The sequence below is a fragment of the Lepidochelys kempii genome, chromosome 6 (genome assembly GCF_965140265.1).
Source record: "Lepidochelys kempii isolate rLepKem1 chromosome 6, rLepKem1.hap2, whole genome shotgun sequence".
Classification (NCBI taxonomy): Eukaryota; Metazoa; Chordata; order Testudines; family Cheloniidae; genus Lepidochelys; species Lepidochelys kempii.
In genome coordinates, this window is record NC_133261.1 from 68,727,530 (window position 1) to 68,753,992 (window position 26,463).

The 26,463-nt window shown below is 42.7% G+C and overlaps 1 protein-coding gene across 7 annotated transcripts in view; it reads right to left on the reverse strand.

Moving 5' to 3' along the window:
• The window catches only part of DPF3 (double PHD fingers 3), a 221,720-nt gene extending 207,675 nt beyond the window's left edge, over nucleotides 1-14,045 (reverse strand). For all 7 annotated transcript variants that reach the window (XR_012159436.1, XR_012159434.1, XR_012159439.1 and 4 more), the window contains exon 1: nucleotides 13,942-14,045. Coding sequence is in view for 1 of the 7 variants with exons in the window: in XM_073348533.1 (XP_073204634.1) it covers nucleotides 13,942-13,973 (32 nt within the window). In the remaining 6 variants the exon portion in view is untranslated. The remainder of the gene's footprint in view (nucleotides 1-13,941) is intronic.
• Between the last annotated feature and the right edge of the window lie 12,418 nt (nucleotides 14,046-26,463).

Consider the following 26,463-nt stretch of genomic DNA (forward strand, 5'->3'; position numbering starts at 1 on the left):
GAGGCTAACCACCCGTGCCAACTGCCCCTTAGTTTCATACCAGAGATAACCCAGAGAAATACACAAGAATTTGCTGACCAGCCTTCAACTTTGTGTGGTGGTTGCTTAGCAATGGGTAACCTTGAAGATATATCATGAGACAGGGGAGCCAAAAAGTGTATTTTGTGGATAAGCTGGTTATGAAAACAAGACCAGAAAGTAAATAATGAGGGGGAGGGGGGAAATCTATTTTCAGATCCACTCAGTGGAACAAATAAAGTCCTAGACCAGTTGCATTTGCAAGTTAGCAAGACAAATTAAGAGCACAGGGAGCATGTTTCTTCTCTCCCACTAATTTTACACTAGTGTAATGCCACTGATGTCAAAGGAGTTATTCTGTATTTACACCAGCACTTATGACACAAGAATCAGCCCCACAGGCTTTGTTGTTGTTGTTGTTGTTGTTGTTTTCTTTAAACTGAACTGTGCTGCAGAGGATGGTAAGAAAGAGACAGCATCAATGATGGGCTATATGACAAGGGTGATCTTATGCAGTGATGTGCTGCCAATATTTTGAAATGTAGCACCCACAAATAGGTTCTTTTTAGCTGGCAGATAAACTTTGTGGCCCAGGCATGCTTTTGCCTACAGACTGAGAGGACTAGGGCCTGGGAATCTATTAATTTGTTCTGCATTTAAACAAAAATGCTCCCTTTTAACCATAACCAAGGAAGGCAAACAACATCACTGGGTAGATAACTTAGTTGTAAAAAGAAAAGGAGTACTTGTGGCACCTTAGAGACTAACCAATTTATTTGAGCATAAGTTTTCGTGAGCTACAGCTCACTTCATGGACATGTTTATATTTTGTTCCAAATTTTGTTCCAATAACGTTAATGTTTCAATAACATTATCTTAGAATTCCATCAGTTCAAGTCGAAGCAGAATCTGACCCACCAATATATTGATAGTATCCCACCGTATTCAGCGCATGTATTTTGAAATGTGGAGGGAAAGGGGGGCCTGTGGGTATCTTATTTGGGGAGGGTTTTTTTAAAAAACCCACGTGGTGCAATCTGCTTCATTACAATGGCAAAATATTTGCACCTCAGAAGCATCTTCCTATGCACCAGGGACAAGTTATCTCTGTCAGGGATGGTTTAGCAATATCTAGAGAGGGAGGGAACTCCATCAGAGGCAGGAAGGTAGCCTTAATCCTCCATTTAACTGAAGCCCCCTCCAGCACATCATTGGCCTACTACCAAAAGCAGTGGTTCTCAGACTACTTCCTGCAGCCCCCATTGGCCTGGAGCAGCGAACCGCAGCCGTGGGAGCGGCGATCGGCCGAACCTGCGGACGCGGCAGGTAAACAAACTGGTCCGGCCTGCCAGGGGCTTTCCCTGAACAAGCAGCAGCCCTAGTTTGAGAACCACTGACCTAAAGCACAGCCTTGGAAGAAAATAAAATGTGGCTGTTAAATTCTTGGCTCTGCCAGTGATTCACTACAGAGCCTTGGGTAAGGCACTTAATTTCTATGTGTCTCAGTTGCCCTTTCAATATGTCTCAGTTGCCCCATCCGTAGAATGGAGAAAATAATATCTCCCTGCCTGAGAAAGGTAGTGTGACATTTACTTCACAAATGTTTGCAGAATGCTTTCTGATCCTGGGAGGGTAGTGTCAAATATTAATATTCTATATAACAGACATTCTCGCTAATCCCTTTTGTACTGTACCTCCTGCAACACTCACTGCAGGATATGCACAGAGAGAAACTTAGCACAGCTGCTACCAGCTCAGTCTGAAGAAATCTCCTTTTGTAGAGCTATACCCAGTGGACAAAGGGAGTCATTTTATATTAAAGAGACCCAGTCAACTTACATATATTCATATATAGAGAATTAACTCAGTTTTAAAATATCCATTTTCTAGTCATGCCTCCTTTAAATAGTTTATTCTGTATGGGAGCTACAAGTGATCAATACCGCCAAGAACAAAACAATACTGAAAACAAGGTTATAAATGGCTCGTTCAAACCACACAGTGAGTCACCATCCAGAATCAAGGGACTCCGGCTTCCAGCACCATGCTCTAGCCACCAAAGTTGCCTCATTTTGTACATTGAAAAAGAACACAAAAGTGAATCCTGCCCTGTGACAAGGCTCCAGTGGCAAAACTGAAATCCACCACACAAACTCCCTGTTCTCCCACAACAAACAGTGGCAAATCTTAGGTAACCCACCTTCCCGTTCCAGAATCCATTAAACCCTCCTCCTCACTCTGTCTGAGGGACCTGAAAAAATTATTTTGTTTGGGGAAATAATTCAGGAAGACCATGTGAGCAAGAAGAGCCACAAACAACAAATAAGGCAGATATAAATCCAGATAAAATATTAAAATCGTTAAAGGGTTGCTGCTCCCTGAAGGTTGGAAAAAATGAAGACAGTTAATTAAAAGCAATCTCTGCACAGTGCTGAGCCAGCCTGCCCTGATAAATCAGTGACTAGGACTGCAGTTGTAGAGGTCAATGGAGTAAGGAGGTTGGGAAGGGGAGGGAAGAAAGGTGAGAGAAGAGAAAACTTTTCGCTCAAACTACCAGCAAAAATGAGTTCGAGTCAATGACAAAGTTTCCTAGATATTTCCCTTTCCAGAGATGGTGGGTTTGATTCTAATTTCCTTAACGCCTATTTCACAATACTACACCAGTGATCTCAATGAAGTTACTCCACAGCAGTAGGAGAGCAAAGTTCTCATTCCACCTGAGGGGAGGTAACGTCACTCTCATCAGCATGATACCCAAGCAGCATACAGAACTGTCAAGTTCCCCAGGCTGGCACATGCCAGGTGACCAAGAAATTAAAGGTTGGGGAGGGTTTGTTTATCACCAGACACCAGGAAGTTGCAACAGAGACATCCCAATACTGCCCAAACTGCAGTCAAACCACTCGAGAGCAGAGAGAGGTCATTCTGAAGTATTGCCACCCTTTTCTCACTCCTGCCAGGTCTCTCAAACTGTGCAGGCCCAAATATAAGAGGCACTGACCTGTTTATTTAAACTGTTATTGATTTGTTGATGTTAAATATTAAACAAGTATATGTTGATAAACTGACAAGTAAAATGAAAATGATAAGAAGCCCATAAAATTCAAACCGGGAGTTTTCTAAACATCCTTGGTTTTAAGAAAATAAACCACAGGCAATAAAGTTAAACATGTAGCTAAAAATGGGCTCACATTATCACTTCCAATTTTGCACACTGGTGTTTAATGTAGAACCAGTTATAATTTATTTGAAAACTACATAGTATATCAGCTACAGTCATTATTTGTTTTATTCACAGTCGAGAACAAAGGAATTTAACAATAATGCAGATTCTGATCCACTGGTGTTTCAAATCTCCCTTTTTCAGGCTGCAGAAGTCAAAAAGAGCTAGCATCATCATAATCGTAAAGTATATTTTATTCCCATCACTTACCAACCACTAGTAAGAAATAGTATTGAGGCCAAAACAATTAAACACAACAAATTCAGTTCTCCAAGTCATAAGTTTCTTTCTTTGGGCCTGAGTTCTCACAGGAAATGGAAATGTGGCTATTATTTTCCCCTGATATAAAATATTTACTTTGTATTTCCAAATAACCTTCATGACAGCATGGTTCAGTGGATATGTGACTACAGTGGGACTCAGGACACCTGGATTCTATTTCTAGGTCTGTACCTGATCTGGTGTGTGACCCTGGGCAAGTTATCTTACTTTTCTGTGCCTCTGTTTCCCCTCCCAGCCCTTAGTCTCTCATTTATTTACAATGCAAGCTCTTCAGGGCAGGGCCTGTCTTGTTATGTGTTTCAGTGCCTAGAACACTGGGGCCCCTATCTTGGCTGCAGCCTTTAGATGACTTGATCACAGCTTAAATAATGACTTGATCACAGCTCCAAACAGCCTGGCCTTTTTAAAATGTGTAAAAAAGACAAAATGAGGGCTCCCCAGACAGAAAGCAGGAGGGTAGATGCTGTAAGTTAGGATGGATTCATTTAGCATAGTTAGATTTAACTTTTGTCAAGAGTCAACATGTTTATACCCATTTATAACGATAAACTACAAGAGAACAGCAAGTTTGTGTAAGACGGGTAAAATGAGAGATGTAATTGAGTGTTATTTGACTCCACTGTTGCTTAGGCTATGTCTACATTACCACTTATATCAGTATAACATGTCACTTAGGGGGGTGAATAAACCATCCTTCTGAGCAAGATAAGTTACACCAACATAAGTGCCGGTGTGGACAGCGCTACGTTGGCAGGAGAGCATCTGCCACTGACATAGCTGCGGCCGCTTATTGTGGGGGTGGATTAATTATATCAACAGAAATGCTTTCTCCCGTCAGCATAGAGCAGCTACACTAGAGATCTGACAACGGCTCAGCTGCATCAGTATAGCTGCAGTGCTGTAAGCTCTCCAGTGTAGACATGGCCTTAGGGTGGGAATGGAGATGTAATCTTAAAAGCTTGTCTACCCAGAGAGTTATTTCACAATAGTCATTCCAGATTAACTCCATACGTGGATGCTCTTATTTCAGAACAAGAGCATCCACACAATGAGATACACAGGCATAGTTAATTCACTTTATATTCACACCCTCCCTTATTCTGGATTACTTTTCATCTAAACAAATACTTTGCCTCAGTCTTTAACAAGGCTAAAGATGATCTTAGGGATAATGGTAGCATGACAAATGGGAATGAGGATATGGAGGTAGATGTTACCATATCTGAGGTAGAAGGGAAACTCGAACAGCTTAATGGGACTAAATCTGGGGGCCCAGATAATCTTCATCCAAGAATATTAAAGGAATTGGCACCCGAAATTGCAAGCCCATTAGCAAGAATTTTTAATGTATCTGTAAACTCAGGGGTTGTACTGTATGATTGGAGAATTGCTAACATAGTTCCTATTTTTAAGAAAGAGAAAAAAAGTGATCCGGGTAACTATAGGCCTATTAGTTTGACATCTGTAGTATGCAAGGTCTTGGAAAAAATTTTGAAGGAGAAAGTAGTTAAGAACATTGAAGTCAATGGTAAATGGGACAAAATACAACATGGTTTTACAAAAGGTAGGTCGTGCCAAACCAACCTGATCTCCTTCTTTGAGAAAGTAACAGATTTTTTAGACAAAGGAAACACAGTGGATCTAATTTACCTAGATTTCAGTAAGGCGTTTGATACCGTGCCACATGGGGAATTATTAGTTAAATTGGAAAAGATGGGGATCAATATGAAAATTGAAAGGTGGATAAGGAATTGGTTAAAGGGGAGACTACAACGGGTCCTACTGAAAGGTGAACTGCAGGCTGGAGGGAGGTTACCAGTGGAGTTCCTCAAAGATCAGTTTTGAGACCAATCTTATTTAATCTTTTTATTACTGACCTCGGCACAAAAAGTGGGAGTGTGCTAATAAAGTTTGCGGATGATACAAAGCTGGGAGGTATTGCCAATTTAGAGAAGGACCGGAATATCATACAGGAGGATCTGGATGACCTTGTAAACTGGAGTAATAGTAATAGGATGAAATTTAATAGTGAGAAGTGTAAGGTTAGGCATTTAGGGATTAATAACAAGAATTTTAGTTATAAGCTGGGGACGCATCAATTAGAAGTAAAGGAGGAGGAAAAGGACCTTGGAGTATTGGTTGATCATAGGATGACTATGAGCCGCCAATGTGATATGGCCGTGAAAAAAGCTAATGCGGTCTTGGGATGCATCAGGCGAGGTATTTCCAGTAGGTATAAGGAGATTTTAGTACCGTTATACAACGCACTGGTGACACCTCACCTGGAATATTGTGTGCAGTTCTGGTCTCCCATGTTTAAGAAGGATGAATTCAAACTGGAACAGGTACAGAGAAGGGCTACTAGGATGATCCGAGGAATGGAAAACTTGTCTTATGAAAGGAGACTCAAGGAGCTTGGCTTGTTTAGCCTAACTAAAAGAAGGTTGAGGGGAGATAGGATTGCTCTCTATAAATTTATCAGAGGGATAAATACCGGAGGGGGAGAGGAATTATTTAAGCTCAGTACCAATGTGGACACAAGAACAAATGGATATAAACTGGCCACCAGGAAGTTTAGACTTGAAATTAGACAAAGGTTTCTAACCATCAGAGGAGTGAAGTTTTGGAATAGCCTTCCAAGGGAAGCAGTAGGGGCAAAAGATCTATCTGGCTTTAAGATTAAACTCGATAAGTTTATGGAGGAGATGGTATGATGGGATAACATGATTTTGGTAATTAAATATTCATGGTAAACAGGCCTAATGGCCTGTGATGGGATGTTAGATGGGGTGGGATCTGAGTTACCCAGGAAAGAGTTTTCTGTAGTATCTCGCTGGTGAATCATACCCATATGCTCAGGGTTTAGCTGATCGCCATATTTGGGGTCGGGAAGGAATTTTCCTCCAGGGCAGATTGGAAGAGGCCCTGGAATTTTTTCACCTTCCTCTGTCACATGCGGGCACGGGTCACTTGCTGGAGGATTCTCTGCTCCTTGAAGTCTTTAAACCACGATTTGAGGACTTCAATAGCTCAGACATAGGCGAGAGGTTTTTTGCAGGAGTGGGTGTGTGAGATTCTGTGGCCTGCATTGTGCAGGAGGTCAGACTAGATGATCATAATGGTCCCTTCTGATCTTAGTATCTATGAATCTATGTGTAAACAAGCTAAATTGAGCTGGATCAGTTTTGTCCCAGTATCGTCTTTCACGGGGTCTTGCAAACCATGTGGCCACTCCATTGCAAGACAGACAAACACATCCCACCCTTCCCCACCAGAAGAATAATGGTGTTGAACCCAGAGTCCCCATCAGCACCTGGGTGGGGGGAGGGTGACTTTCTATGGCTACTGCCCAGCAGAAAGAGAAATCAATGACTTGGGATTTGGCAGGCACACCCTGCTGATCTCAGCCACCCAGTGCAGAGTCATCAGGATCACTTCCCTGCCGTGCTGTTGCTGTTCCAATCACGCCCTGGGAAAGCCTCCTCCAGTCAGTGCTCCAGTGGCAGCAAAAGCTTCCATGTGGCTACAGCTGCAACTCACTGACCACACCCGGTTCAGGCAGGTAGAGTGAAAATTGAGAAGCATACTAACATCCTCCTGTTATTCCCATAGTGGAGGAAATGGGGGTCGCAGGGAGGATATCTGCCAGCAGCCCTCAATTCACTATATTCTTCGTCCTTGTGGCATATGCTGGGAATCTGTGGTTAAAACAGGGTTGTCAGGAAATAAACCATTTTTTCTTAACTTACCTGTGTTTCTAACCATTTTAGGTTATTAAAGTTAAATGAGAATGCTGTTTGTTTGCTTATTACATGTCACTCAGCTGAGACAGTGAAATTAGACTGATCAGTTTCACTTCTTTAGTAGAATGAGTTTCTGGTTCTTAATAGCCCATTGCTCTTGGGTTAGGTTCATAAACTGCAGGAAAAAGTTTAAATCCAAAGATAATTAAAAAGGAAAATATTACTGAAAAGTTTTGTAAAAAGGAAGTTGCCTTATTATATTTTTTTCATATTCTGTTTTGTAATATCCTTTTCCAAAAAATAAAACCTAAATGTAGAGCATAAACTAAGTTGACAGTGACCCTTTAATAAAACTGAAAGCCTGATTGTCCATACAGCGCAAAATTCACCTCGGTGTAACAAGCTAATACATCGGTAAAGTCCTACTTAAGTCTTCAGAATAAGCCTTGAGGGTTGTATAGGCCCTGTGCTGATTCTTTGCACAGTGGTGAGTTTCACTCAGACAAGTCTTTTCAGATCAGAGGTTTCTCTCAGAAAGACCCTTCAAGCCCCTAAAATACAGAGTTGCTTCTTGCCCAAGGCAACTGCACATACAGACATTCAGATACCAGGGTGATGAGCACAGAATAAGGATCAAGCCTGATAAAACAGATTTATTAGGCAAATAGTCAGAGCTGAACCTAAGTGAATAAAAAAAAAACATTCCCAGCAATTGGTGTGAGATGGGGCTATCCTAAGGCAGTTTATTTCCTGCTGAGAGAAGCCTGAAGCTATATCATTTCTGCCTTCCCCTGGGACAGCCAATTGTCATTAATTGCAGAGGCCAGATTTGCAAGATGGACAAAACGTTAATTTGAAAGCAACCTCAGAATACAACGCTCACTGGATTTTAAGGTTGGGGAGCATATATTTTCAACACCACACATGGGAAATTAGATACATTACTGTTGTTGCTGCTAACCAGGGCTCAGAGTGAAGACAGAATGCCGTTCTCCTTAGTCTTCTGGGTCATTGTATAGGCTATAGTAAACTTTTATCATTTTAAGCCCATTTAACAGTTGTTGTGGATCTACTCCACCGCAGCCGAAAGGGAAATCATGCGTGACATCAAGGAAAAGCTGTGCTACGTTGCCCTGGACTTCGAACAGGAGATGGCCACCACTGCCTCTAGCTCTTCCCTGGAGAAGAGCTATGAGCTCCCTGATGGTCAGGTGATCACCATTGGCAATAAGAGGTTCAGGTGCCCAGAAGCCCTCTTCCAGCCATCTTTCTGGGGTATGGAATCCTGTGGCATCCATGAAACTACCTTCAACTCCATCATGAAGTGCGATGTGGCTATCCGTAAAGACCTGTACGCCCACACCGTGCTGTCTGGTGGTACCACCATGTACCCAGGCATTGCTGACAGATTGCAGAAGGCGATCACAGCCCTGGCACCTAGCACAATGAAAATGAAGATCATTGCCCCCCCGAGCGCAAGTACTCCAGTAAGTGCACTCTGAAAATGAACCCCTAACTCTGACATTTTCTCACACCCAACAAGTCCAGGGCATTAGCTCCTCTTACCCACTCTACCTCCCATATCACCCATTGTTTTCAAATGCATGAACACCACAAGTAACAGGCTTTAAAAAGCTTTTTTCAGTGATAATTTTATGATGCCAGCTCCATCCATCCATACAACCTGATGGACTGTGAAAGACTGGAATGCCAGCAAAACAAATTACAAAAGCACTACAACAAGTAATCGTGCACAAGTCACTCATGCAACCAAAGAAAATGCCATAACTCTATCATTTATCAGGTCTCCCACATTAACCCAGCATATCCTTGGGTTTTCATATCAGGGCTTTTTTTTTTATCCTCTAACTCACTTTATTTTTATTCCCATGTTTCCCCATACACATCGCAGCTACATTCATCTATCATGTTATCAGAAGGCCAGAGCTGCGGTATGGCAGAAAGCATTGCAGCGAGAATGGCAGCTTCAGCCTGAAAGACGTCACACTTGGGCCTGTTTCTGTTTTTAACTGACTTCAAACACGACAGAAGCCACACAAGACTCTTAGAAATTTTGATCAAGTGATTTTATGAACACAACCACCTTGCCATCAAAATGCGATTCTGCCTTCCCCAGCCCCATTCAAATCACCTTCATTTAACTTGTAAAAACTGAAGCATGAACTTTCCATCCAACTGTCCAGCCTTTCGTATGGTTAACACTTGCTGAAAGGAGCACTGTACACTATGCTTTCATTTTAATATTTAAAACTAGCAACCAGATGGCTATGCAACAACATGCAAGAAATTGGACCTCATCCGCACTGAATCACAATTTTGGGTTGATTCAAGGAATGATAATGGGATACAGAGCCCTTCAGCTCTCAGTCACAAGTTGAATTCAATCCAAAGTCGTAAGTGACCAAAAGTAATTGTCATCCAAGAGCTGTTCTGTGGCCTGTATGAAATAGGTTTGTGATTCCAGATCACTTCCTCACTAACAAGTTTCCATATCACAAAATCCATTATAAGAATATCCTCAGCGGGCAAATGAATTATCCCCAACAACAGAAACTGAACTACCCCGTCATCCCAGTGGTAGGCTCTCTAGGTCTTGAGGTGGGCAGTGGAAGGGGAGAGTTTGCATTGGCATTGCTATTCTGAGTCCATGCTATCCAAAGGAAATCACTGCTCTTTGGGAGATACAGATCCAGAATTACAGCGTGAGCAAGTCTCAAGCAAAAAAAGGCAGCAGCTCAGTTAACATATGCACCAGTTAATGTGTTTAATTGATCATCTGAAATAAAATTCAGCTGTTGGAGTAAAGATAGTGGAGAAAAAAAATCAGCTCTGCTTCTGAATAAGACTTTTTAAATGACAAGATCTTAATTACATTAAATACATTATGGCACCATATGTACATCAGAATGTGGAGAGAACACAAAGGAATGGAAGTCAAGTTTTCTGAGCTCTAGCTCTAGCACAGACTTGCTGTGTGAACTTGGGAAGTTTCTTAAGCGCACTTTGCCTCAGTTTACCCTTCTGTACAATGGAGATAACAGTACTTCACAGAGGTGTTGTGAGTTTAATTGTTAGTGTTTGTAAAGCACATTGAGACAGCTGAATGACATTTTAAGTGATTTAAAGTGTTATTCTACAATATTTCTGCCTTCCATACATCCATGCATCTCATATCTATTAGAATAAGATGTGTGCCTTAAAAGCAGAGAATGAGATAGGAAAAAATATAGAGAGATATAGACACACAACAGAAGGCTGCTTAAAAAAACCTGAATTTAAAACACACCACTATCCACTGATGGCTTCTGAATATGACTGTTTTGTTGAGCCAGGACAATGTGTTTATCCAGACACCTGCTGCCTTCTCTTTATGATCTGATGAACTCAGACCTGCAATATTTCTGCCTGTAGCACCATGTTGGCAAACAACAAGGTGTTAAATGGCAGAAACAATGGGAGTCATGTCAGGTTGATTGGATCAGAGAAGCAAATAGAGGAGAGGAGGACAGAGAAGAGATGGAGACATCCAAAGTGATCAAGCAATGGAAAAAGGAGAGTAGACAGAGAAAGAGGCAATGGTAATGTAAAGAGTCACTGGTCATTATAAAGGGACCCAGCTCTGAGCTATGCAATGTCATGTATTTACACCAGATATTCAGGTACACTGGAAAATATTATCCCATGAGAACTAGTATAGTATAAACAGAGCAATGTAAGTGTCTATATACTGGAGCGAAAAGAATATTCTACATACATACATAAATAAACAAAAACACACAGGGCATTTCACAATACCTGAGCTAGTATTTCAATCTATATAGGATCTACATTGTCCCCCATCAGAGCGAAACCTTTATATGGCCAGTTTCTCTAGGGGGCGTGTCTTTTTTCTTTTTTTTTGAGACACAATCAAAACGCAGACAGAGGAAATGCAAATGTCATTCAGCTCCCTTTCATTGTCAGGAAGGACACATGAGGATAAAACACTGTGCAATGCATCCTTCCCTCCCCCCCCCCTCGCCCCCCATTATGTGTCTTAATGCTTTTGTCCTAATTTATCCCTTGCATAATTTATTTACTTGTGTATTGTTTCCTGATCAGCAAGTTGTAAGAATAAATGGAAATAGAATGTTTTATTAAACAAGTTGTTCCAAAAAAAAAAAAAGACAGATGGTGTCAGCCAGCCAGTAACAGTCCTGTTTCCCCTACCCAGCATTGGTACTTTAAAAGGCTCACAGAGAAAAGCAAACCCTGCACTTGAGGTCTATTGTTTCCTCTCTTCTCACCCCAGAGGGAGGGGGAGGAATAGGGGGCTAATTATAACAGACCTGCTCCTGCTCCCATTGACTTCACTGGGAACAGGACTGGGCTTCGAAAGAATTTAACTATAAGTACAAACGAGGCAGGATTTAGTACGGAGATATAAATCACAGGTGTGAATGGTACATGTACCACAATTACAAAAAGTGAACCGCTAACACAATACATCATAACGTCGTTCAGAAAGGGCTAGCCCACGTTCAGATCCCCTCCCCTCTTCTCCCGTCCTCGACACTCTCACACGGGCTTACCACCATGTGGAGTTACTCCTCATTTGCACCCATGTAAGCAAGAGTAGACTCAAGCTTCCCTTCGCTCTCCGCGCACACACACCATCCGGCGCCACGCGACACGAGACTGATCGGATGCCTGGGAAGCTCACCTTCCAACACCAAACGAACGACTTTCCCGAAAGAAAAGCAACCTCCTTTGTTATTAATATTTACATAGTCACACAAATATACACCGCATTTCACACAACACACAAGCAGGACAGAAGTTGGTCCAATAAAAGATATTACTTCCCCCCACCTTGTCTCTCTACACATATAACAAAACCTATTGTATAGTTACCTATATTGTTTCCATGCAGTTAAATTGGCAACAATGAAGGATCTAACATATTTATTTTTTAAATTGAAAAATAAAATGATTAAAGCAGCAGAATGCGGGGGGGGGGGTGTGGAGAGAATGTTAATAAGTTGTTCTCACTGGGACAACTATAAAATATGCACGCTGATTGGTGGAACATTGTATAATCCATATATATTCACCGGGGGTGGTCTTCTTTTTTTCCAAAAGACATCTACTCCTTTGATAACACTGTTCTAACGGCATTTCCCCCTTCTCAACAGATTTTTTACAATTTGCTAAATGAAAGAATATTTAATGTAAGAAAACGTTTGATGCCAAGATGGAGAAAGAGTGATGTAAATATGCCAGCTGTGTGCCCCCTCCCAGTGTAAAGCTTTCCTTCCCTCTAGATTGCTGCACAGCACAGAGACAGCAGCAGGAATCCCTGGGAAAAAAAACTCCAAGTATTTTTCCAACTCCAATCGGAGCGAGTTTAATTGAAAGGACACAGCTCAAAGTCTGCATTACATCTCTAAAAACTCAAACGGATAAAAGCGCCCACTCGGTGTGACTAGAAAGTACAGATGAAGTGTCTCCACCAGGTACTCTGCTTTCTTGCATTATGAGCATCTTGCATTATTAGCAAGAGCTGCCCCCTAGCACAGAAGTCATTTTAAAAGGTTGAGACAGCCCCTTCTCTCCCCACATACGGTGCCAAATCCCACTCTTCCTACTGCCTTGCGGGATTAACGGTGTGTGCAGCGGAGCATGAGGAAATGAGGGACCTGATCCAGCGAAAGATGACTGTGTGCCCCTCTTACATCTGCCTTAATTCAAGACCGGAGAACCCAGCACATTTCTGTAGCAGAGGCACCTGCCCCCTTCCTCTCTTCCTATATCGCCTCGCAAACAGTTGGCCAAATTCTGCCCTTACATCCGGGCAGATTTCGGTAATCAGTGTGTCCATCCAAAGATGGAAACACAATCAACTCTCGTTGCTACTTTTAAAAGCGAAAACCTCCCGTACGCAAAGAGCTCTCTAGACTTCCTGCCTAAAAATCAACCATCAGTGACCCCGAGTCATTCATTTCACGCAAGTCCGGCTTCTCTCTTCCTCGCACACAAACCGAAGTGTAATTGCAATGCCCCTGCTGCCCTGCTGCCCTGCTAGGAAACGAGCGGTGCAACCCCCTTTGCTACAGAGCCAGCAAACGCTGGGGCTGATTCTTTCCCCCTCTTCAAGTCATCCCAACTCCAAGAAGGTTTGCAAAAGAAAACTCCGAATTGCTGTCGGAGCACTGCAAAACCGATAATTATGCCCCCGATTCCCAGGACTGATCCCTCTCCCTTGGACACGGGGTTGGTAGCCGGGGAGCCTGCCAGGACGTCAGGCTCGGGACTCTGTCAAGTGCGAGCCCCCCCTCAGGGGTCCTGCAGGATCTTGCTCGTTCCAAGATCCACGCAGCCCCAAGAGCTGCAAGAAACCCCGCTGCCATCCTCCCCTTCAGAACTCAAATCTCTCTTCCTCCCGGCCAGCCAATTAATCACAACACAAATGTAACAATTTCTTCTTGTTAATTTCAGCGCAAGACGTCTGTGTGTGTTGCACAAAAAGAGAGGAGCTCAGAAAGGAAAGAGGGAGGGAGGAGAGATCAGCTGGGAGGCTGGAGGCACCGGGCTCAGGCAGGCAGCCGTATCGGAAAGGCGCCTTTTTTCATATTTAAACCACGCGGAATATGTACATTTTTGATTCCTACTTACGCTTTCAGGGGGTTGTGAATGACAGTCGCCATTTTGCTACAATGTAACAGAATATTGTGTCTCGGAGTTCTAAAGGTTCGCTTAGGGGAAGCGCCCAGCCAATCAGAGGATGGGATACCGGCCCGCTGCCCAATCCGGCGCTGTGGGCGGAGCCTGGGCTGGACTAGTTATTAGGGGAGCTGTCAAAGCCCAGAGGTCACTCCCTTTCTGTGGAACTGGAAGAGAGCAGGTCTTAAAGGGGCAGTAACACATCCAAGGGGCTGTCACCATACCGAACTAGATTTAGGGATCTAGGATGAGGAGCACAAGACTCTTTGGAGTTATCTGGCTTTTAATGTCAAGAAATCGAGAGAAAGGAATGAGGGAAAATACATTGTCTTTTTGTATTGCTGTGGCTGCCTTTCATTTCCCAAATGGCATGCCCCCTTGTTCATGTGCAAGGGTTGGATGCATGCCATTTCATCAGGAAAATAAATGACATGTGTACTGACATTTGGTACTGCAGCAGATTTTCCAGCTTTATTGTTATTATTCCCAATTTGTTTCCTTTTACCGAAAGCCACTTTCCCCTTCAGGTTGCTTGGAACTGCTGGCGCTTACAGTGACTCCAGGGCAGCACCCTCTCCCCCTCCCCTAGGAATTTCTCAATGTCAGTCATCCAGCTCCTGCAGCCAGTGCACTGGTTACATAATGCACAGTGGCCAAACTGCCTGCCTGCCTGTTTTCTGTTTTTCCCACAAAGCAACTTCTGAAGTGATTGTCTTGTCTAGCATGTTGAGACCTGGGCCTTTGATCTTTCAGCATGGAGAGAGGGAGGGGGAAGGATTTTAACCTATGTTTCATATGACACCTACTTGCATGGTAGCAGAGGAACTTGGAGTCAAGAGTTCTGGAACAGATACAGCTGTAGTTAAGAGTCCATTTCTGGGAGAGGCACCAACTCCAGGAAGTCAGAGTTTACCTGTGACTAATTAAAAGAGTTTGCAAATGAATTATCCAGCATGAGGTGACGCTCGAGACGTGGCTAATTCTGATCTCACACCACTGTAAATCAGAAGTAACTCCACTGAAATCAGTGAAGTTACACTAGCGTTAATCTAGTATAATCAAGTTCAGACTCAGACCTAAGAAGTTTCTTCCTGTTTGATATTAGTGCAGGCTTTGCCTTACAACATTTCTCTACCTCTCAAAGATCTCCCTTCCTTCAGGCATCCCCTAACCACTAATAAGGAAACATAGGCCTGATTCTTCTCTCGTCACACCAATAAATATCTAGAGAAACTCAAGTGAAGTCAATTAAATTATACTGGTGTAAAGCCAGTATAAGGGAGAGGAGAATAAGGATCGTGGCCCTTTGATTTCAATCATTCAGAACCCAGACAGTTGGAAGTATCAGTGTTTTGTGATCTGTTCGGGTGTCAAAAGAGGTTTGAGACAGCAGCACTTCTGGAACAGAGGGCTGAATTAAGAAAGGGGCCAAAGAGGCCAAAGCTTCTTATAATAGTATTTAATATAATAATGGCCCAGGTGGCACTGGATGTGACTTAGGATCCTCATGTTTGACACTTTCCTGTTGGCCACAGAAAAAGTCAACTGCAAACTTTTTGTAAACGCATGGGTGACATACTCCATGAGAGAAAGGGAGAAATGAACAGAATAACATGTTCAGGTGCCAATGACCTATGCTAGAGGGCATCAGAACTGCTTAACTGTGTGTCATAGTCTTTATCTTGCTGACAGACATTCTCCTTTAGGTCAAATGATAGGAGAATATTGGTTCTATCTCCACTGCCACAGAAAAATTCTTACTGGCCATGAACTGCCACACAGAAAGGTCACAATTATCACTAGATGGGCATAGATTTGGTTATATAACATTTATTTTTATAAACCGATGCGTACCACTAAATTCCCTCTACGCCACACGGCCGCGCAACAGTCCTATTAAGCGCCACAGGAGGGAGAGGCACCTCTTCCCGCCAGCCCAGGTGTTGCTGCACGGAGAGAGAGCTGGTGGGAGTCTGCTCTCCCTTCTGTAGCCCTGGGGAAGCCTGCACCCCAAACTCGTCATCCCTGGCCCCACTCCAGAGCCCGCACCCCCAGCTGGAGTCCACACCCTGCACCCCAACCCTCTGCCAAAGCCCTGAGCCCCTCATCCTCAGCCCCACCCCAGAGCCTACACCCCAGCCGGAGTCCTTTCCCCACACTTTCTGCACTCCAAACCTCTAACCCAGCCGTGAGCCCCCTCCCATATTCCAAACCCCTTAGCCCCACCCCCAACACATGAATTTTGTTATGTGCACCAATATGGAGGTGATGTGTCATACATCACCTCCATATTGGTGCACATAACAAAATTCATTCTGCACATACACGGGAAAAAGTAGAGGGAACACTGGGTACCAGATGCATGAAGGTAAACTGCAGCACCATGTGGTAAACTGCAGCACCATGAGACATTTTATAACCATGGGATAAATTGCAAAGCTATGTGCATAAAGAACTTATTGTGTCCTTTCACTGCCTCAGTTGTATTGTGCTCCCTAATCCATCTCCGCAGAATTTATTGTAACATTCCCAGTCCCTGAGCAACTTCAGACAGCTGTTATTTTACTTAAAATGTCTCTCAACCTTTCCAGATTACTGTACCCCTTTCAGGATTCTGATTTGTCTTGCGTACCCCCAAGTTATATCTCTTTTAAAAAAGATTTGCTTTTAAAATCAGACATAAAAATACAAAAAAGTGACACAGCACACTATAACTGAAAATTTGCTTACTTTCTTATTTTTACCATATTATTATAAAATAAATCAACTGGAATATAAATATTGTACTTACATTTCAGTGTATAGTATATAGAGCAGCATAAACAAGTCACTGTATGAAATTTTAGTTTGTACCAACTTCGCGAGTGCTTTATGTAGCCTGTTGTAAAACTAGGCAAATATCTAGATGAGTTAATGTACCCCTTGAAGACCTCTACATACCCCAGGGATACGCATACACCTGGTTGAGAACCACTGAGTTAAACAAACCTGCTCAAGAAATGTTTTGTCTTTCTCTTCCCAAAATGTAGTACTTCCTCCCACAAAGTTACAACTTTGCTTCCAAACCTACAGCCACCCATCCTACAGATATGAGGAATATATTGATCTATTTTGATTCTTCTTCTAGTTTTAACCTAATTTTAATATATTTAATGTGTTGGCCTGAGGCCCAGGATGGACAACAGACAATTTTTCTCTATATAAAAGAAAATAAGCCCAATATCTCCTAGCCCTGCAGTGGTAGAAGTTGGAGATTGATGCCACTGGGAAGGGGAGACACCAACACTCACTCCAAACAATGGTAAGTCCTATGATAGTGTACTGTAAATGATGACATTTTTAAAGTATACAAAAGCTAGTTTAGGTCATCTTTAGAAGTTTAATGAGTCTCTTTGGGCCCTGTACAGTTGGACTCATGGGCGCATGACCTGTGGGCAATAAGCTCTTGGTGACGCTGGGTAGGGAAGAAGTTGCAAAGTTTGAAACTATCTTGGTGCTCCCCTGATCCTTAGGCCATTCAGATGCTAGGCCAGTCCCAGCCTCTAATTTATACTAGCTGCCATCAATCCCAACCATCTGGGCTGTTACAGCAGCCAACCATCATCTGGGCATAAGAAAAACCCTTGATGCACCCTCTTTTCCCCTACCATTCCCCATCTGCAAGGGGTAGCCAAGCCGCGGCTCTTTTACAATTAAAGTGCAGCTTGCAGAGCCCCCCATTCTCCACCTATCAGACTTAGGGGGCTTCTGCCCTGCAGCAGGGTGGTGGGGCATGGGGCTTCTGCCCACCAGGTGTCAGGGCTTCACCCACACAGGGCACACTTGCCAGGACTCAGGGTTTCCCAGGAATGGGGCTGAAGCCCCAACAGGTGCACTCTGCAGGGATGAAGCCCCAAGACCTCCCTTCCGACTGAGCTGGAGCCCCAAGCCCCAGCAGGTGCCTCTTGCAGGGCTGAAGCCCCAAGGCTCAGCAGGCGCGACCCACGGGGCTGAAGCCCCGAGACCCTCCTTCCTACTGGGGTGGAGTTCCGAGACCTGGCAGGTGCCTCCCACGGGGCGGAAGTCCCGAGCCTCAGCAGGCGCAACAGATGGGGCTGAAGCCCTGAGACCCCGTCCCCGCAGGGCAGAATCACCTAGCTCCACCAACCTGCTGCAGGGCTGAAGCCCCAAGCCCCGGCAGGTGTGCCCCAGCTTGCGAACTTCTAAAGATTGTTTTGTGCAGCTCAGAGAGTCAGTACATTTGGCCACCGCTGCCATATGCCAATGGTCAGAAGAAGGGCGTGGCATAGGAGTAACTACAGTAGTGTTATGCCACTCAAGGATCTCTGTATGCAGCTTGAGGGCAACTTTGCAATACCAGAGAAATGGAGAATCTGGCCCATAGTAACTAAGGCATCAAGCTTTACTGGCAGGATATAAAAATTGTATCAATAATTTTTTAACTCTAAAACATTTCTAAAATAGATTGTCTAGTAACGTGTAATGTCATAAAAATACATGATGGCATGGTGTGGGAGATAGGTTTTATAGACCTGTGTTTGAAATGACCTAAACAATTTACTTGTGGCTTCACTTCGTGTGAGTAATGTGACTACCACAAACTCATGCTCATAAAACCTTTACATCACACTATCATGGATTCCAATTTTATTCCCATTAGCACACACACAACCTTCATCATTAACTGATTACATGTGAATGAAATTTTTGGGACCCAGTCTTCTCTCACGAACATTGGTTTTATACCAGTGTGACTCCACTGATCAGTTGTTACTGCCGATTTGCAGTGTCAGTGGAGAATCAAGACCAAAATACACACATTTTCTCATTTATTAACCCACCAAGTCCTGAATTCAGGGTTCTATGATCCCCACTTAAGAGCTGATGACATCACTCAAAGCCACCTAAATCACAGCAGGGAGATTGCTAGAAGATGGAAATGCTTTTAAAATATTTAATGTTATAAAGTAGATAGGTATATGCTCCCCAGCAGTACAGGGAACAAATAAAAACCTAAACAAACTGCATTAAAACTTAAGAAAGAGAGAAAAAAATAATGAATCTATTTGTGTAGGGTAAAACTCATGCATGCTGCACAAGACCCTCAGCAAAACTTGGTGGTGATGCAGGGGTGGGAGGAGCAGGTTGGGTTTGTTGCATTGTTTTTTTTAATAAAATCTTGTTCTACCCACTACAAAGCCTGAGTATTCAGGTTCTATGTGGACGGAATGTGAAGGGCTTGAAGAGGAGAAACCCACCCCTTCAAATCAGGGCTGATGAGCAACACGTCCCACCCCTGCCGCAGAACAGCAGCTGTAGGTCCTCCATACCGGTTGCATAGGTGATGGGGCCGTAGCAGCCACTGGACTATTGACTCCTGTGACTACTCCTCTGACCTACCCCCATTTCAGACTTCTCTGCACTGGTCTCCATGGGGCCAGTGCAGTGCTCCTTTCTGTGTAGCGTAGGGGACACATGGGCTCCTGATCACCCTGCACCGCGTATATGCAGGGCCTACTTTTTTCTGGGAGTGCAGTGCATCATGGGTGAGTTTCACCCTTTTGAAATAGATTCCTTATTTTTCTCTCTTTTTTGAGTTTTAATGGAGTTTGTTGAGATTTTTACTTATATGCTCCCCAGCAAAGTTGGGAACATAAAGACAACTGCTTGAGAACTGGAAAGTGAAGTCAACTAGAAACTGAAGTGAAACTGACCTGCCTGTTTAATTTTTCAGGCTGAAGAAAATGCAAAAGGCAAACTAATAGATAAAAATGGAAAAAAGCTACTAGAGCTAAAACATTATTTCAGCTGTAACAATCTAAGGTGTGATCAGTAGCACACAATTATATTTGTAATATGTGGATTTGATATGGACAGTGCTTTGTAAGGACCTAAGCCTGTAAGAGTGCTCCATGCATGGAAGTTCTCAACTTTAGGTGCAGCTCTGTGTTTGCAAAACAGGGCCCCATGTCTACAGATATTCTGTAACTGATTGAGGATCTTAACCCCTTTTTATTTATTTAAAGCTCTGCAGACATCTTGCATGCACTGTTCCTTGTCAGTCCTCCTCCCCATTTTCTTTGATCTCCACCAGTAGTTCAGTTAACTCAAAGAGAGAAAGATATCAGAGTGTCAAAGTTCCAGACTCAACACCCTCTACAAACACATCACCCAAATCTTATATAGTCAGCAGAACAAGGGTAACTGCAAAGCTGCATGGATGAAGTATAATCAGCACCAAGGATTCATTCTTTACTACTTCAGGAGTCACATTCTCAAAAGGTGACCTGCAATCTTTTCTTTAAAAGGCAAAATTCCCTCCATTGTAACAACATGTGTTGAATGCCTGTAGTCTAGCAAGATTTATTCAACACACATGAGGCCTGATTCTAATCTCACATAGTTTTATGCCAATATCACCCCACTGGTTCTCCAACTTAGTTACTCCTGATTTACATCCACCCCAGGAGGATCAGATTTAGGTCCCTTTAGTTTAAAAATGGGTTGTTCAAATAAAGCTGAGAAAGTGCTGCAAAGTTCACATCTGAATTCAGATCTCAGGCTGAAGTTTCCCAAAGCCTGGGGAGAGGAGGGATGGCTCAGATCTCCGGTTCTGGTTCAGGTCTATCTCCACTTTAATAATGCATTGAATGCCCCTCTTAGCCTGGCCACTGGTGTATTCAGCATGCCTTGCTAAAGTTGAGGTATTTTTATAAATGATTGGTAGGAACACCTTTACGAATAAGATATGCAAAGAGTCACACTTGGGAAAACTAAATTATTCCAAACTGTCCTATAAGAACACAGAAACTTTACAGTAGTAAATGGAGTGGTGTAGTACTATCAGATTATAATACCTTGTGCTTTCCATCTTCAGCATTAACTAATAAATCTTCATATCACCCCTCTGAGATATGTACTTTGAATATTTTGACATGTGCTGTTGACAATTTCTGTGTTAAGGGTTATAAAGCTTTAACTTTTTGAATCTCAACACCTACTGTCATTAAATAATTATCATCTAACCCCCCCATCCTTTCCCCATAATTGTGAAAATGTAAAACAATACAAATAAAAAATGCTTAGAAATAAACATCGATATTATCCATTGATATGATAAAAGATACAAATTAAATTCTGACAAGTCTAATTACAACTGTGATGTAGGTGGAGCCTGAGACACTACCTATATGCAGCTGTAACTCTTTTTAAACATGGTTGTGGCCCAAGAATATTATAACATGACTTCCGTTTGCCTGTGTGAATAGAAAAGTACATTTCATAACCATGTTAGGTAACCATGCTTTACCCTTGGTAGAGAGACAAGGTGGTTGAGGTGATATTGAACCAAATTCTGTTGGCGAGAGAGACAAGCTTTTGAGCCACACAGAACTCTTCTTCAGGTCTGGGAAAGGTACTTTCAGTGTCACAGCAACATGCAAGGTGGAACAGATTGTTTAGCATAAGCAGAGCGCACATATTGCAATGGACCTTTCAAGGTAGAGTGACCCCCTTAACACCTCTGCAGTCATAGGATCCTGGTAAATTTACTGACCACCTCTGTGAAGCACTTTGAGATCTACTGCTGAAAAGCTCTATTTAAAGCCGGGTATTATTAATTATTATTATTATTTAATTTTTAAATAAGTTATTTAGCCCTTGTGTTTGTGAAGATAAATTCTGAGACCTGACCTACACTTAAAACTTAGGTCAACATAGCTATGGCTCTCACAAGTGCGAAAAACCCACACCCCTGAGTGCCACAGCTATGCCAACCTAACCCCCAGTGTAGACACAGCTAGGTAAATGTAAGAATGCTTCCATAAACCTAACTATCACTGCTCAAGGAGGTGAATTGCCTGCCACACTGGGAAAAAACCCTTCTTGTTGCTCCAGTCTGCATCTATGCTACATGGTTATGCTGGTGTAGTTACAGCACCAGCTATGCAGCTATAGTCCCTGTAGCATAGACATGGTCTGAATGTGCAAGCAGGTTTAAACAATAGCTCTCAGAAGTATAAATTGGCCCTTTCATCTCAATGGGGTGTTAACTCTGAAATAAGCATCAATAACACTGCATATAAGAAAGGAGAGTGATGATGAAGATGTTATGAAGACATGCTCAATTTGTTGAGACTGATATTTCATTTGGCATCATGAGTGGGTGGAAGTGATGGCGGTTGAAGCCTTAGGTCGTGGGCAGAGCTTGAGAAAACACCACCATTTTTTTTCCAGTCTGCCGCTTGTTTATTATTTTTTTTCCGTTAACACAAGCAAGGAAAACAGCCATGTTATACTGTGGTCCAAAATGTTTATTTTTGTAGTATATATAGGACGGAAATATTACTAGCTTCACGTTCTGCTACAGCTAGTCTAAATTTTTCCAAAAAACTATCCAATCAAAAAATACATTTTTGTCAAAAACAAATGAAAAAGTGTGGGGTGAAGGACACCTGGACATTATTAATATTTTTGCTTTGCCTTTTATTGTCAAAGAGAGGAGGAAGAGGGATTAAAAAAAATTATTTCCCAAAAAAGATATTCTGGAACATTTTTGAAATAAATGTTTTGTCTCAAATCCTGCAAAATTGAATCAACTTCCAACAAATTTCACAAAATTCTTTTTCTATTTTTCAGCCAGCTGTAGCAGTTTAAAGGTAGACACAGTCTAAGTTTGAGCCTGTCTAGCATTAAGGAAATTTGCAGTGGTGTTGTTAGACCAGTGCAAACCCCTAATATAGACATGCTGGGCTGGTGCAACACAGGATTTATCCTGGTAATTTACCAGGATAAGGCCACATCTACATGACACGGACGATAGCAACATAGCTACAGCTCCATAGCTGTGTCAGCATAAGCCCATAACGTAGATGCAGCCTACGCCAACTGAAGGGGTTTTTCTATTGCTGTAGGAACTCCACCTCCCTGAGCGATGGTAGCTAGGTTGGTGGAAGCATTTTTCTGTCAGCATAGCTGCGTCTACACCAGGGGTTAAGATGGCATAGCAATGGTGCTCAGAGGTGCAAATTTTTCACACCCCTGAGCAACATAGCTATGTCAACCTAGGTTTTAAGTATAGACCAGGTGTAAATTATATTCGTTTAAGTCAGAGTTGTGCAATTACGCCTGTGCAGTGTGTCTACTTTAGGGACTTGTACCTCTGTGGCTACCTTGCATACATTTCCCTAATGAAGACAAGGCCCTTAGTGTCAAAACAGTATAAGAACTTTGGTATTCTCAGCTGCTGGTCATTTCCTCACTTCATTATACCGCACTGCTTCAGTAGAAGAGAGCTGAAAAATACCTCTCAAAGACTATTATGTAATTTTGAGTGAAGGCGGCGGCTGATGGGACTCTGCTTGCTGCAGGGAACAGTTACTATTTTTGCTACTAACCATGCTGCTTGTGAGGCTACATGTACAACTCTGTTGTAGCATCCTTGTGTGACTCCGTGTAAGGCTGCCAGGTAAGGGACATACTAGGCCTGCACATAGGGCCTGATTCTCCTCTCACTCTGGTTTTACATCAGCAAAATGCCACTGACTTCAGTGGAGATACTAGTGCTCCTGATTTACACCAGCATCAAGGAGAGGAGAATCAGATGTGTATCGTCCCGATACCACAGATAGTACCTGGGATCTATGAGGCTAGGCAGGCTCCAGTGGCTCCAGTCAAGATATTTGCTGGTATGACCAAGAATCATATATTCTTTCCTCTAGAACACCATAAGTATCACTAGTATCAATACCAGGTGTGTAACCCAAGTCCCAAAGGGCTCACTCAAGCAAGACAGAAAAGAATTGTTACCACCCAGTATTTCAGGGTGAAGTGATAGTCCAAGCACACCATCTTCACGTAAGGCTCACAATCTCCATCACCCCAACATGCTCTCCATCTTCTTATTCCTTTCAATGGCTGCTTTCATCCTTTTCCATTTTGCTGAAGGACAGAGCCAACCCGCGGGCATTTCAACCACTATATTTGAAAGGGTGCACCAGCCATCTTCAAAATCAGAAAAGATGCCAACAAACTATTTCTGATTATACCTCAGAACACCTAAGATTTCTCAGGGCCAAAGATTAGGGGTGTCAAAAGTTTAGGGTCTTTTTAGTGGGCAAAAGCATGCCATTTGGAGGGGTGGGGCCAGGGATTGGTCAAGTGCTAACCCCTCACTTTTGTAATCAGCATAGATGGTGTAATAGGGTCAGGGAAGGGCAAAAGTATGTCCCACTCATGCACAGCACACCCTTTCCTCCCTTCTGGTGTATGACAATAGAACTTAGGCACTAGGACTCAAAGGTGTTAGAACAATTTAGATGTAAATAAAAATATTTATGAAGACAATACCATGACTGCTTTTGTGCAAGCTGGAGCACTACAAAATAGTCTGTTTTATCACACAGTTTTCCTGAAGGAGATTGTCCCCTCCTTAAGGGCTTTATCATCCTCTCTGCAAAATACCAGCATTTGGATCCCAATGCTGCAGCTGCGACATGTGCCAAGCTTCTGGGAGTTCTCTGCACACAATAGCTACAGGATCAAGCCCTACAGTTGCATCTTGCCCACTCTTCAAACGTTTAGAAATGACAGCAAGAAATGAAACTGAGCTGTATGCTTTGCTGCCCGCACTGGGCCTACAGTAGCTTCCCACTATCTCCTAACCTTCAGGTCATTCTTCTTGAATACTTTTTATTAATAGCCTTTTCTCTCTCTATGTAATATTAATCCCTTCAGGCAACCATGATCACCCCTGGTTGCTCTCCCAGACAGATGCATTGGTCAAGTCCATTTTGAGAAAAGGGGGAAGGATAAAATCAAAAATACAGCCTGGGATTTACTGTACTTACATTTGCTGCAGGTGAAAGGCATGTGCTAATTAAGTCTGCACTGGGGTCAGACAAGCAGCCGACTCTCTCACTCTATTTATACACTTGGAATAATTCAACAGCTCACACTTTTCCCGGGTAAATAAATGCCCACCTCCTGAAATGGATTCCAACTTCTGGAGCACTGAGGTTACACACCAAGGGTCAGTATGCAAATTGCCATGCCAGAGCCATGCAGCTGTTTCCCTCAGTCACTCGTTCCCTACTTTTATAGGACATGAGAATTCCACTTGTATTCCAAATTCAAATGTAACCATGTTATATTCCAATAGATGCTGTGGTACTGGGGACACCCACGCCTGGGTTTTCTCAGCTAGCACAGTATTCAGAATGCTGGTGGAATAGGTGGTTATTGTGTGGAATCCTAATACTACTGAGCATGTAAATGAACTCTGACCTGCATGTCTGCACAAGCAGCAAAATGTTATTTTCATGCTCTGCAAGGTGGTGAAAAGCGGGAGGGTGACAGACTAATGGCCCAATGAGGAAATCACCATATTTTTAAACAACTTTCCTAAGGTCTTTATTTTATTTATAGGCATTTCTAAGGCATGTGGGAGAAACATAGGAACTATACTGTTTTCAAAAATAGGAGTTAAGGGTATAAGGTCCCAGTTTAGAAGAGATATTTACACATGCATATGGGTAGTCAGCAGGACTAGTCACTTGTTTAAAGTTAGGTATGTGCTCAAATACATTGCTGGACTAGGACCTAAATGAGAAGACGGGTGTTAGCACTGGGGACCAGGCAGGGATGAGGTGAGACAGGACAGAAGAACAATTCAGGAAGTGGTGGTGTGCCACGACTGTGGAACAGATGAGAGATAGGGTACTGGAGCAGGTTTAGTTCTATCATTCCATTCCTGAAACTGGGTCATGATTTTAATCAAAAATTCCACTGTGGCAGTAGAATAAGGCAGGACCCCTTAAAAGCAAGGGCCCATGACTGTAGGAGACCTTGAAAAAAGGAGGGATGAGTCAATGTATTGTTTGATTGCTGCAAGATGGCCATTTACCACAGACACCGGATCCGAAGAGGACAAAGGGCATCCTTCTGGGTCCACAGTGCCGCCCATAACTTCTTGAGTCATGCCACAATACATCCCAAAGGAAGATATGTGATTCTGATGACCACCATTCATGGCACAAACTGAGGGGGAATATTTTTGCAGGTGGAGGGAACAAAGTTTTGGTGGATCCAGGCTCCATGTAGCCTCAATCCCCTGTACAAGACTTTTAATACGAAACGGAACTATTTCATCCCATGCAGAGATATTTGTTTCATCTTTAAATTCTTGCTTTTAAAAAGTATTTAACTCTTAGTCTAAAAATATTACTGGGTACAGTCTTAAAACACACAAGGAAAAATATGTAAACTGGAGATGGGTCCAATTCACAAAGTTTCGATCTACATAAAGATCCAAAGTGTGGGAGTGGTTAGAACAGGATTTTGGTTCAGTCCATTATAGAGGTAGGAATCAGCATCAAAGATCACATCAGGATCCTAATTTTTGTCTTAAAGATTTGGGGTGTTCAGATATGGATTTCTAATTTACCTTTAAATAGATAGTTGATTAATAACAGTAAA